We start from the raw sequence: 14,893 nt of genomic DNA on the forward strand, positions 1-14,893 counted from the left end.
TCTGGTTGGTGTATGCTTCAACCAGTGAGCTGTAGAGAAATTATTTTGTTTAATTCCCCAAAATATTCCAATAGGAATTAAATGCATTTTCAATTTCTTGATGCATGCTCAATCATCCAGGTAAGTAAATCCCCAAAGTTCGATTCTGTTCATCTGGGCCTAGCGTTGTCAGAGGGAGAAACGTTTCGTCACTCATCCAACTTCTTCAGTCTCAGCTGACTGCAGGTTTCCCCAATTTTATAAACAGTACATTTGTATAATGACTGAAACTAGCACCACTAAAGGAACAATTGGCTGGGAGGTCAGTTCCTTGAATATGCAAATTTTCATGACCATTGATCAATGACCACTGATCAAAACTCATTGTACCGTAAACCTACACATATGGATGAGTATTTAAGGTTTGACTCTCATCATCCACTGGAGCATAAACTGGGTGTCATCAGGACGCTACAACAGAGAGCGAACGCCATTCCCACAGACACAGTGGCCAGGGAAGCAGAAGAATATCACATCAAGAAGGCCCGGAGTAAATGTGGTTATCCCAGCTGGACATTTGTCAAAGCTGGGAAGGCGCCTATAGAAAGCTCCAGCCGTTCCAGGAGAGAAGGACAACCATGGATTGTTGATCAACCACTGACAATTTGCATATTAATGATCAAGGAACTCCCCTATTTTTCAGACCATAATGTGCATCGGATTATAAGGCGCATTAAGTGAGTGAAACAAAAGAGTCAGATAAGTCAAAGTTTACTCAACTCATTCTTCCTGCTTCCTCCACTTCCGTACCGTTGATTCATTACTGTTGAATTGTCTGGCAGCTGCTCTATTCCCATGTTTTTGCAGTATATTAATGACTAACCTCGTATTGTGGATGGATTGTCTCAGTTGTTCTTCTGACGGAAGTTTGGTGCGTTTACAGCATCCTGCCATGCGATTGCATTTGTCTCTAACCATTGGGAACCCTGGCGTTAACTTTTATAAAGTGGAAATAAGTTAGCGTTCATGCTCCAGCTTATGTTATGCTAACATAGCTGTGTCACTAGTGATCACGTAGCACATCATTATATACCAGCTCGTCCAACTTCAGTAGCCCTACAAAAGTCACTGCTGTTTCGTTTTCTGTCTTCGTTTATGTTGGAAGTGATAGCAGAGCTGTACGTTTTAATTTTTTCAGAAATCTCTCAGTCAGAACATGGCATATCATGTGTAGGTGGAAACTAGCGAGCTAACTTCCTGTTAACTTCTAACTCCGTTAAATTTAATAAATTCTGTTTTCATGGATGCCTGGATGTTAAACTTAATAGTTACACCTGGTAAAGCAGCAACGCTGATCATTTTATTAAAGATGAAAGAATTTGGACAGTTTTTAACTCTCAGTGATGTAGCAGTGTTTGTTTGACTTTGGGACCTGAAGCTGATGGACTTTGACCCTGATTACTCCGCAAGGCTACTGACTATATTAGCCGTAATGCTTCGACAATCCATCGAACGGTGCCGCTTCGAAGCTTACCAAAGTTATTCTAAAACTTTTTTTGACAGATTTTTGAGAGCCGTGTAACACATAAAATTGGTAAGCACAACCACAATTCATATGTAAGGCACACCGGATGTAAGGAACAAGGAACAAGGAAAATTAAAGAATTTTACGTGTGCATTATAGTGCGGTAAATACTGTCTGTAAGTCATAAATAGTTACAATTGTTGACTTTCTGGCCCTGTCACATCCCAGTAAGACATGATGATCTGAAAAAATGAATTGCATTATTTATTTTGTATTTTTATTACATTTATTGCATATAATACACACAGTTAAACATTTGAACACACTAATCCATTTAATTAATGAATTAATTAGAGGTCTTATGTGAATTACAGTCCTTTAGAGGTTTCACATACATTTTTACATTACTGAAACTAGACTCACAAATTAGTAGGAATACAAACCAGCTGATGTAATGGGTTTGGATTTATAAGTCTATATTTATCATTTTAATCTGTTGAAACCAAAAGAAAAAAGATTTTTTAATTTTTTTAAATTAAGCAATATTAGGATATAGTAAACCAAATTCATATGAATAAAAAAAGGGTGACTAAACTCTAACAAATATAAAAGAACAAGTGGAATATTGTTATGTCTTAGTAGTAGAAAAATAAATGCATAAACTGACAAGTATCACATTAATCTTTACAGTTCATTAGAGCAACAGAACTATTATGAAGATAACATACAAAATATATTTCTTATTTTGCAGATGGTTTGTAACGATTACACCGATCTCCAGCCAGATGAGGGTCACATGCCAGAGTGTACCGGACCTCAAAACCACCTCTTTTAGCTGGACAGGTAAATGTGTGTGTCCCCTGCTGAAGATACTTGAAACATGATCCCAGACGGTCATCATGCCATACATCCTTGTCCCAAACTTCAACCTTCAAACCCAAGTGTGTGTCCACCTTCATGAGAAAATTAATCAAGCAAGATTTAATATAGTTTTATCCTACCAATGTTAATTTTAGCACTAGTGAAAAATAAACACAAACGAGAACAATAAAATAGGACAAATCCATAAACCATTTGTACATGCTTAATAAGAGCAGCATTTAAAACTGGGCCATAGGAGTCATTAACTGTGTGAAAGACACAGCGGTGGATTCGAGGGAGATTGATTATTGGAATCAATTTAAAGAATGGCTCTTTGAATATGAATATGCATATATGTTTATGTATATGTTTGCTAAACCACTACCTAGCTAACATTACTTCTTCCAAGTCAACTAACATACATGGTATTTGTCATTACAACGGTTCTAAAGCTCAACTTAAAAACAGAAGTTTAGCAGTTTAGTACTAGAGTCTGATTATTTGGATTTATGATGAGGTAATGCTTTTGCATTTTTTTTAGGTATTAGCTAAACTATGGCTTTGTGTGATATATTGTGTCAAAAAAACAAACAAGAACAAGAAAAAACCCCGTAGTAAACTGTTGATAGGCTTCAGGTTTGAAAAGTAAATCAACTCTGCTGACTGTGGGGCCAAACGATTTATCATGATCTATAATGAGGGTTTACTGACCTTGCCTAAATCATAATTCGCGTTCCACCAGGGATTGTTTGACCGAATCCAACGAGTCTTCCGATAGAAGGAACCAAACCACATTTTAGCATAGCTGTGATCAGAAGAAAAGAAAGAAGAGCAGCAGAAGAATTATTAAGTCTGCTTGATATACCACACCAGCCAGATCTTAATAGACAAGAGTCTATTCACCCCTCAGTTTTTCCAACTGGATCTCCTTTCAAATTCCAGGCTCGCACAATGGTAACCCTTAGCGTCCCCCTCCAGGCTTGCAGAGGACAGCAGTTGGAAGCCAGATTAGGAATGTGCCACCCACAGTTTGGCTCATTGGGTGACTTTCTCACAGCGTTATCTTCCAAGTACTCCTCTATGGCAGCTTTCATCCCTGCCTTTTGTGTGCCATTTGTCATCAGGCTATAGATTGGCCGAAGGGAGTAGGAAACAACATCTGGGTGATCTTTCAGGGTGCTCAGCCAAGTTAGAAAGCCGAGGGAGTCATTCTGGGTGAGTGCAAACTCTCCCAACCAACCATTGCCTCCTACCACCTCTGTGTAGTGTTGGTGGAGTCCAGTGCTGTACATAAACGAGAGACCCTGGTTTTGTAGGACCTTGTTGCAAGACTGTCTGTTACTGGATAATTTCAATTTTCCCAAGCCGACAGAGAAACCCAGTGATAAACAGGAGTGGACCTGCAGGACAGGAAGGGAAACAAAATGTCAGTGTCTATCAAGGGCATTTTCTCTGCATTTCTAGCTGTACTATAAATATATACAGTGGTGTGAAAAATTGTTTGTCCCTTCCTGATTTCCTTTTTTTTGTTTTTTGCATGTTTGTCACACTTAAATATTTCAGATCATGACAGAAATTTAAATATTAGATAGAGATAACAAAATAAACACAAAATACACTTTCTAAATGAAGGTTTTTATTATTAAGGGGAAAGAACTTGCATGAACCTGTATGAGAAAGTGATTTTCCCCTAAACCTAATGACTGGTTGGGCCATCCCTAGCAGCAAAAACTGCAATCAAGGGTTTGCGATAACTGCCAATGATTCTTTTACAGCGCTGTGGATTAATTTTGGCCCACTCAGAATTGTTGTATTTCAGCCACAAACTCAGCCATTCAGGGTTTTTGAAATTTTTTTAAATTCATCCCACATCATTTCAATCAGATTCAGGTCAGGACTTTGACTGGGCCACTCCAGTCTTCAGTTTGTTTTTGTTTTAAGCCATTCAGAGGTGGACTTGCTGGAGTATTTTGGATCATTGTCCTGCTGCAGAAGTCCGCTTCAGATTGAAGTCACAAACAGATGACCGGACTGTCTCCTTCAGCATGTTTTGGTAGACGGCAGAATTCATGGTTCCAAATACCACAGCAAGTCTTCCAGGGCCTAAGGCAGCAACATAGTCCCATACTATCACAAAACCACCACAATGTTTTACTGCTGGTGTGATGTTCTTTTCATGAAATGCTGTGTTAGTTTTATATCAGATGTAACAGGACTCAAGCCTTCCAAAAAGTTCAGCTTTTGCCTCATTAGTCACAGAGTATTGGGGATCATGAAGATGTTTTTTGGCAAATGTGAGACGAGCTTTTATGTTCTGTTTGTTCAGATGTGGTTTTCTCCTTGAACTTTCCCATGGATGCCATTTTTGCCCAGTCTCTTTCTTATTGTTGAATCATGAACACTGACCTTAACTGAGACATACGAAGCCTACAGTTAATGTTGTTCTGGGGTCTTTTGTGACCTCCTGGATGAATTGTCAATGTGGTCTTGGAGTATTTTTGGTCGGCCGGTCACTCCTGGGAAGCCTCACCACTGTTCCAGGTTTTCAGTTGATGTATGATTGCGCTTATTGTGGTTCACTGAAGTCCCAAAGCCTTAGAAATAGCTTTGTAACTCTTTCTTGACTGATAGATGGCAGTGACTTTTGTGTTTCTCAAGTACTTATTTAGATTGTGGCATGATGTCTGGCTTGTTGAGATGCTTTTTACCTTGCTTCACTTTGTCAGACAGGTTCTATTTACGTGATTTCTTGATTCAACAGGTCTGCCAGTAATCATGCCTGAGTGTGTTTAGTTAACCTGAACTCAGCTTTTCAAATAGTGTGGTTTATCACAGTAACGCATGATTTAACAAGAGGAGACAATCACAATTTTCACACAGGACTAGATAGGTTTGGATAACTTTGCTCCCTTAATCAATAAGATCATCATTTAAAAACTGCATTTTGTATTTACACACACACACACACACACACACACACACACACACACACACACACACACACACACACACACACACACACAAAAACACAAACACAGTTTGTGAAGATTTTGCGGGGCTGTCTGATCACGTCAGTTTCATAAACATGTCAAAGCTGTTGTATTAAAACCAACTTAAATCATGCATATGCTCTTCTCTTAACAAAGCACACAAGCAGTCTTGTGGAGAGAGAAGATGATGACATTATAAATGAAGATGATAGAGTGTATGAAGGACTGTCAAACCAATTTTGAAAGATGAGAGAAAATAGGTGTTTACATCCAGACTCAGATTTAAAAAAAAATCCAGTTCATCAAGATGTGTGCCACATGTATGTCAATTTTAACTCTAAAGACTGTTCTACTTACTTCTCTGTTTTCTATTGTCTTGTGTAAAGTCAACCATTTGAGCATTAATCTAAATTTTGGCAGCATTATGTAATGTTATGTCTCAAAAATTGGGTTAATTAGCCCTGCGTTAGGCTGACAACCTATGACCCTATGATAGCTGTGACTCTTATAAGGATAAGTGGAAGAGAACGGAAGGATGGATGGACAGAAAATTATGGTGACGAAATATGTAGGCTACAAATTATGTCACTAAGATATTAATCATAGCTTTATTGATCGAATACTTAATTACAGGATCAGTAAGAGTCTGGACTAAAGAAAAACTGAAGTTTCTAATAACTAAGATAATATTGGACTATAGAAGTTTATGTAAAACAAAGCAAAAACAACAACAAAAAATCATTGGCATTATTGTTCAGTATGGCACAACTTTAACAGGGTTAACTTTGGCCTTTCATGACAGAGGTACTGCCCTGTATGTATAGAAATATGTAGTCTGGTAACTGCAGGCACATGAGCCAACATACTATACAGAGCACGTGTCTCGCTATGCAAAACCCACACACACGGTTTTAGATGCAAAATTCAACTTTAAGTCTAATTTACTAAGCCCAAAATTAACCCAGGCAGTCTAGAGGCACTACAGCGGGCCAACGAACTCAGCTCGGAGTCTAACCGGCGAAAGAACTTAGCCCCACTGTCAGGCAGACTGTCAACTGTAACAGTTGACAATCTCAGCTCAGAATCGAGCCAGCAAAAGAACTTGGGCCCACTCCCATACAGGCTGTCACCTGTGGTGAATTTAACTACTCAATTTCAATCGAGATGCAACCTCTCGCACTTTCACATACACACGCACAGCCTAGAGGCGCTGCCCCCTTCGCACAGAATCTAGCCGGCGGAGAAAATTGGGCGGCCCCCTTTCATGTAAGCCTTTCAACTGTGGCAGGGATCCCACACCCTGTCTGGTTCTTTAGGATGTCCTCAGTTCCCAGGTTACCACCCCAGTCCTCCCTTCCCATGGGTCTCGCCCTCGCATCCGCGAGCGAGTGGGGCAGCCAAGCCCAGAACAATTAGTCTTACTCTTACATTTTCAGTCGCTATTTTTGAGATAAAATTATTTGAAGTGCCTCAGTAATGCTATGCTTTTAATAAGTGTTATAAAGTACCTCATTTGAGGACAGTCCATTCAGTGAGGACAGACAGGTTCGTGCAGCTGTGACTCGCCTCATTCGACCACCAAGGTGAATCTGCAATGTGGTGCAAAGTCGGTGTTATAAATCATTTTTTTGAAGAAATATAATAATAATAAGGAATAATAAGAAAATTCACAGCATGTGCTTTAACCTGGCGGATGTAGTGTGTGCCGTAGGTGTGTATAAGCTCACTGTACTGAGCTCTGGTGGAGCTGTTGTAGAAATGTGGTAGCTTGGTTAAATCCTTACTGAACTCAGAGCTGAGAGACGGACTGTTTGATACTCGGTAACTGGACACAAAGAGACAGATTAGTAAATGATCTCAACAGAAGCTTTTCAAACAAAGATTGATTGATTGATTGATTGAATCTTTATTTTGAACATGTTGAAAAAGTATAAAAAAATAGAATTAAAAGAGACAAATGAACAAAGCAAACAAAAGGAAAACGAGCAACCACAACTCCAAATAACGTCCATGTTCAAAAAGGAGCAGGAAGAAGCATAAGCTTATTTAATCCCACCCCTTTTCCACTATCTAGTATCAATAGACTACAGAAATACCTCCTTGCAATTACATTATATGTTATGTGTAATTTTTTTTTTTTAAATATATACACATATATGTTTCTATCTATCCATACATACGTATATACACACATACACACATATACACATTTTCAATAACCCCATTAACACCTCAAGGATACACAGCCTACAATTATATATATATATATATATATATATATATATATATATATATATATATATTTATATATATTTATATACATACCCATACCAACAAACCCGTGCATGCGCACACACATGAAAATATTCGACAAGAACACCCTATCAAATCTCTACCTTTTCCCTGTACCCTGTAAAAACCATATCCTTAAACCGCTTTTTAAACTGCGCCATGCTTGGACATTGCTTCATATCTTTACTTAGTCTGTTCCACAGCTTCACTCCACACACAGAGATGCAAAAACTTTTTAATGTTGTACGGATACGAGGATGTTTTAAATTTAATTCCCCCCTCAAATTGTATCCCCGTTCCCTTTTAGAAAACATTTTTAGAATATTGTCAGGAAGCAGGTTATTTATTGCTTTATATATAATTTGTGCTGTGAGAAAATGAACCAGATCTGTGAATTTTAGAATTTTTGATTTTAAGAATAGTGGATTTGTATGATCTCTGTAACCAGCAACATAACCCAAATTTATATGACTATTCTGAGTTGTTCACAGCCTACCTGTAATGGTTGCAGGTGACCCTGTGTGTGCTGAAGATGTGGCGGTCCTCTGCGGCCCTTTTTGATGCAAAGTTATACACAGCAGATTGCTTTCCTCCCACAAATATCCCTAAATCTAGGCCAGTCTGTTATGAAAGATAAGAAAAAGAATAAATAAATTAGTGTGTTCAACTGATTGATTTTTTTTTTTGCCAGCCAATAATGAGACATTATTTGATCTATCTGTCCCAAATTACAGATCTCGATTTATGTTCAAACATGGCCTCAGTTTCAAAGTGCAAAACACATGTTGGTGGTGGGACCATTTTTCAAAAATCTGAAAAAGTATTTAAAATATGAGGTTAAAACTTCCTAATAAGACTTAAGACCATATACTTTAAAAAAAAAAAATCTATCTATATTGACATGTTTATCATTATATTTGATAATACCAAAATATGTTAATTTTATGTAAATAACTGTTGTGAAATGTGCCCTACCTTCCAGTCAGCACTGTCCTGGGAGGTGTAGGTGTCAACCAGAGAGCTGTGAATACAATTCACAGTAAAGAATCACAGATAAATTTCAGTTTGATTTCAAAAATGATTTCCATTATTTTAAACAGTTAGTATTTACAGATGAGGACCTGTTTTTGTAATTAGATTAGCTCTGAATAATATGATGAAGAGAATAAAGATAATTTATACATCAGAAAAGGTGTCTAGCAGTAAAAATCCTTGAATTTCATCACTGCCAGAGACTGAACTAATCAGATATAGATTTTTAGATAGCGACTCAACTGTCACACAACATTTAACCTTCTCTCAGTAAGACACTAACTGTGAAGCAATCATAATAATATAACATAATAATAAGGCTATACCTAACAGAGGTGTGGATGCTGCTGTAAATATCGGCACTGCATCGGCTGAATGCACGCCAGTCCACTGCAGAGACTGGCAGCTGAAAATGAAGACAGATCATGAACATGTACACATAAAGTGTGTGCTACTGTTCAAATGGCTCTTTGTTGTTGCATCTTTATTTACTTTCTGCAGCATGTTGCCTTGAAGCGGGTTGGAGCAGAGAGTACATGTTTCACTTGGTGTGAGGTAGGTATTCACATCAATCACGTAGGCTCCCTTTCGTCGCAGAGTGACCACATCAAATCCCTCCCCCACCAGGTTGTGACCTGGTATAAAAGGAGCAGCCTTACACTGGCTGTAGTTTCCAGTCTGACAGGAAAGAACAGCGGAGTTGCAGGACAGAAAGAGAAGGAGGCTCAGGTAGAGAGGAGGTGGGGTTAAATAAGACAGCATAGCTGCAGTGAAAAAGACTGATATTTTGGAGAGAGAGAGAGAGAGAGAGAGAGAGAGAGCGAGAGAGAGCGAGAGAGAGAGAGAGAGAGAGAGAGAGAGAGAGAGAGAGAGAGAGAGAGATAAGTGATCGTCATTAAAGTTCTCAGTAAAGTAAAGAACACCAAATTTTTGCAAACATGCAGCCTCACCTGACTGCAGGGTTCCCCAACCTTATAAACAGTACAGGACACAACAGTGTGCGTATTAGTGATTTGCATAATATTATAAGCTTGAGTAAACCTGCAGTCAGCTGAGGCTCGATGGGTGAGGAAATGTTTTTCCCACTTAAAATTCTGTGACTGGATGAACAGAACCAACTCTCTGTGATTCCTTACCTGTATTTAAAAACATTCATTAAGATAGTGTGCTTTAAAAAAAAAAAAAAATCTGGATACCTCTTTCGCAGTTTTTCCATGGCAGAGATTTCTGAAATTTGTTTTAATCATCACTGATCAAAAATGTAATTTTCCTTTTTATTAAAATGCTGTGCTTGTAATATGGTTTCAATATCATATACTGTAGTATCTTGTGTGAGAAGCTGTAATCAATAAAGTATTGTTAGTTGACTCAAGTCAACATTTTTCATATTGACTTGACTCACATGTAAAATGATCTTGACTTAAAAGAAGATAAGAAAAAAAATCACTAAATTGAAATGCAAGCACACATACATAAACAAATAAAAGGAGAGGCTTTCTTTAAACACTGTATCTCTGTCTGTCTTATTAAAATAAAGTTAACAATAACTTTGTGTACCATTAAAAAATGTTTCTACCTTTTCCAAATACTGTTGAAGTTGCTGTTCCTCTGTCAGTGATGCAATTCAGACAAAAGCAGGACAATGAGCCAACAAGACTTGTTCAAAAACAGACAGAGAAGCACAGCTTTTAAAGAATAAGATGGGTACACGTGCTACAAATCAACAAAGATAAGGATCGTTAAACAAACCAACAATGGCTTTTTGGACCCTGGATTAAGGAAGTGTCCTTGGAATAACTTCCTTGTCAATGCTGAGAAGCTGTTTGAGATTATGTGCCCTCTTAACAATAGATGTAACTGTATATGTGTAAGAGAAAGCGGGCTGTCAGCCCCCAAACCACAAAATTCCAACAACAGAGATGCCACACATGCACATTTGGTTCAAATATCAAAAATGATTTGGACCATGTATATTTTTATCTTCATTGCCAAATCTATTTATTAAAATGTTTTTTTAAATAACTAACACAATTAACAATATAATTAAATAATAAACAGACTGGCGACCTGTGCCCCAACTGTACCCATATGGCACCTTGGATACGCTCCATCCCTCAGCCCTGCGACCGTGATAAAGATAAGCAGAAGAGAATGGATGAATGGATGCCAAATTTAATAATAAATGTTTAGGTAACAGAGGCGTTATCAGTGTTGTACTGCTGGCTCTGTAGTCACTAGATATAAAGTCTGTCTTCATTCTGGGTAAATGTGTCACGTTTGTTATCGCTGCTCTGATTGTTTTCCCTGTTTCACTCCTTTCTTCAGTTGTTTTTCTTACACCCACAGGTGCCCTTGGACTTTAATTGCTCCTAGTGTCACTCACGTGTTTGGCATTACCTGAAGCAGCTTTGTGTGTAAACATACCTGAAATCTTTTACTAGTTGTTTTCAGCAGTGAAATGAATACATTACCTATAAATCAACTTCCTTTTGCACATTTGTATTTTTCATTTGTAAACTTGTTATGTTATTCACTATAAAACATGTTCCATCACTACCTAGGCTTACAATTTCAATTAATATCCAGACCTTTAAGTAGTCGGGCTATTCATTTTCAAACTGTAAAAACATTGCACACAGACAAAGTCTCACAAAGAGACTCTCAAAAGAGACTTAGTGTTGTGTTTGAAGTAGTATACCTTGCCTGTAGAGGTAAACACAAAGATCATTAAGCATGCATGTTATTAAAGTATCTTCCCCCCTTTCAGCTGCTCAATGGATTCATACCATGGATAATCCTCTATTTTAAGGTACAGTATGGCCAAGATTTTTTTTAACAGTTTTTACAGAATTAAATTTCATCTCTGTAATATTCTGAATATTTATAATTGAGCTATTTGTATATAGTAGAGCTATTTCCCAATTTTGTGAACTTTGTAATATATTGTATTATTTAATTTAATTCAGTCTGTTACTGTTCTTATTGTCTTGGAGCAACTGTAACCACATAATTTCCTCAGAGTTTAATAAAGCATTCTGAATCTGCTGAATCTGCTGATGAGACAGCTTTGAGCTGATAGGAAGGTGACAATAACTCGCATAACCACTCATTAAAACCAGGATGCTGTCAGGGTTCCTGGGCCGTTGACCCGGTATTTTCAGTTTGTGTTCATTGTTCATTCTCTGCATGTTCTACTTCCTGTTTTATTGTGTTAGCCTTACTCTGTGCATTATGTTCTAGTTCTCTTCCCATTTATCATTAGTTCATTATGTTCAGCTGTTCACTCACCTGTCTCTAATCACTCATCATTCCGCCCGTGTATTTATGTTCCCCAGTTCCACCAGTCCAGTGCCGTGTCATTGATGTTGATGTTGCCATTATTGTCGTTCCCGTCTGTATTCAGTTATTCAGCCAGCCAGCCATTCAGTCAGTCAGTTAGTCTTGCCGTTCCTGCTTTGTTCATTCACCCGCTCCAATAAATCCTCGTCATTCTGCACCGTGAGTCCAGCGTTTGGGTCATCTCTTCCTCGCCTCCACACACCACAACCCCTGACAGGTACACAGAAGAGCATCTCTGAGCAAACAACATGCTGAACTTGCGGATGAGCACACCAGTCATGCACTACTGCAAGCTAACCCGCTATGCCAAATGAGTACTACTGAATACCTGAGTATCGTTGCCGCCCATGTCTATCTGTTTTTGATCCCAGTGTACCCATCTTATGAAGGCTGCCTCCACAATAATGTGTTGTCTCACAAAATTCAATTCATCTCAAGCTGGTTTCTTGCACATGATAATGATTTAGCTTTACTCAAATGGTCTCCACAGTCACCAGATCTCAATCCACTAGAGCCTGATGGGATGTGGTGGAACAGGAGATTCACATCATTGATGTGCTGCAACTTTGTGATGCTGTCATGTCAGTATGAACCAAAAACCTCTGAGGAACATTTCCAGCACCCTGTTTAACCAATAAGAGCCAAGACCCATTTTTACTGTCAGGAAAACTGGGAGAGTCAATTTTGAAACTTCAACAGAACCTTTCCTCAATGTGTACAGGGGCATGGGTTCTTATGGGCAAATCTATGCCATGAATGATTAAGGTAGTTCTGGGATCCAGGCTATTATTAGCAAAGTGTACCTAATAAAGTGAGTATAAACAATGGAAATGAGTGTCTTCGTTAAATCCAATCCAGCTGTGTGTGCTAAAAGTACATTTTAGCATGATAATCTAATCTGATACCTGCTAAATATTAACTTATTACTAATGCCTTTACTATGCTAACTCACTTTACCTTTCTTTACTTTGCATGATTTATTCCAGACATGTCTCACAAATCTATTCTGGGCTTCAGACCAGATTTTATAACAATATCACCACTAATTGGTTGGGTTATTGGAGCAGCTCATGGTCTCCTTTTCTTCATTTTGGATTAATTTAGACTTGTTATGTTTTTACTTGAACTGTGATTGTCAGTAAGTGACTTTAATTGAGAGCTGCTACAAAGCTTGCTACCATAGAGAGTATAAAAGCTTGACTATTGTGATGTCACATCCACAAATGTGCCTTTGTGACATTAATTAGTGCCCTCACTGACACACAAATCAAAACGACTACACAACAGAACAACTACACAAGACAACACAACACACTAAGTATACACTCCACACTAAACGTCACAAATCTCCCACATCTAAAAACTCTCTCTCTCTCTCTCTCACTCGCTTGCTCTGTCTGTCTGCCATTACCGTCACTCCCAAAACTTTTCCCTCTTCCTAAACAATCAAATCCCACGTGTTGACTTTTTTTAAAAAATTGGTCGACATGGTACATTTTCCACCAACAGGAAAGCGGTGGCTTTTTCCCTTTCTTTACTGTTTTCACGCTGTCCTTAGAAAATGCTTAAAACACACACACACAAAAACGTGACGACAGTGTTTAGAAAGAAGTATGACTTATATCTATTATCATAACTCTGGATTTACTGGCCTGTAATTAAAATTTAAAAACATTGAAGTCTGAACTTTCAATGTGGGCTGAAATAGAGACTCAGTGTGGTTGCAGCTTGTTGCTATGTCAGCTTACATCAGTCATGTGATTTGGAGGTGGAGCGTGTCCGTGGACCACGGAGGGTTAACATCCAACCACCTGTGTAAAATCCGAAATTCCCATGGTGTTGTTCAAAATGTGCTTTGGCACAATCATAAGCATCGCTTGTTACTGAAAACAAGAAAAAAGCCGGTCCTGCTATGGGCTGAACCATTTGTTACTGGTGCAGGGGGGAACACTATGCAATATATTCAGTTTTAGCATTTATATTCACTGTTGACTGTAACTACGCTCAAACTGTTAATGCTACCTTATTTTAATAAACAACACTGTCATATGCAAAACTGGGGTGGCACTTGGGGTGGCAAGGGAGCATTTTAGGGTGGCACTTGCCACCCCATGCCACCCTTCTAGATCCGCCCCTGGATCTAAGGGGAAAGGAGTCCAGGTCGGCATCAGCTTTCAAGCTCTGCAAAGCAGCCTGTACAGGAGCACAAGGGGATGCACAAACTGTGCGTGAACAGGGAAATGATTTGTTCTCCGTGTTATACGGAAGAGGCGCTGAGGTGGACACCGCGTCAGCCTCCCTTCCTTTCTCTCTTTCATTAACATGCACTTCTCTAGGCAATTCTTTCAAAGCTGCTTTCGTTTCCCTCCTTTCTGCTTCTATCATCCACATTTTCAAACATTCTTTCTCCTTGCTTACCCTACACAAATCTACCGTCTTAACTTTCCCTTTCTTTAACAGCTTTTCTTCCTCTTCCCGCAACTGTTCCTCTACTTTCTTTAACTGGTTAAAACTCAGCGTGTCACGGTTCTGGGTCCGTTGGACCCAGTATTTTGAGTTCATTATGTTTTGGTACTTTTGCATCATGGATTTTCCTTTATGTTTCTCTGGTACTTGGTGTTTCAGTTATCTTGGTGTTTTTCTATATTATGATTTATGATCTGATACTGTTGTGATTATGATTATCATTTAGTAGCCTTTGGTCAGTGTCAAGTCTGTCTCTGTCTAGTCTGTGTCTTAGTAAAGTGTGTTTTGTTTCCTGTTTTACTTTGAGGGTTCTTGTTCCTGTCTGATGTTAGTGTGTGCAGCTTTGTTCCCCCTGTCTCGTTAGCCCTGATCTCTCCCAGCTGTGTCTCCCTCCTGTTGCCGATTCCCC

At 38.6% G+C, this 14,893-nt stretch overlaps 1 protein-coding gene across 1 annotated transcript; it reads right to left on the minus strand.

Annotated features, from left to right (window-relative positions):
• Window positions 1–1,749: 1,749 nt before the first annotated feature.
• LOC113023327 (perforin-1-like) lies at window positions 1,750–10,501 on the minus strand. The gene is made up of 9 exons (XM_026169346.2): window positions 9,172–10,501; window positions 9,006–9,085; window positions 8,623–8,668; window positions 8,144–8,268; window positions 7,042–7,180; window positions 6,864–6,944; window positions 3,269–3,765; window positions 3,077–3,170; window positions 1,750–2,457 (listed from the first exon to the last, which is right to left on the minus strand). Exons 1-9 carry the CDS (start codon window positions 9,439–9,441, stop codon window positions 2,245–2,247), a joined length of 1,545 nt encoding a protein of 514 aa, XP_026025131.2. The 5' UTR covers window positions 9,442–10,501; the 3' UTR covers window positions 1,750–2,244.
• Window positions 10,502–14,893: the final 4,392 nt, after the last annotated feature.

Source organism: Astatotilapia calliptera, chromosome 6 (assembly GCF_964374335.1).
Source record: "Astatotilapia calliptera chromosome 6, fAstCal68.1, whole genome shotgun sequence".
Taxonomy (NCBI): Eukaryota; Metazoa; Chordata; class Actinopteri; order Cichliformes; family Cichlidae; genus Astatotilapia; species Astatotilapia calliptera.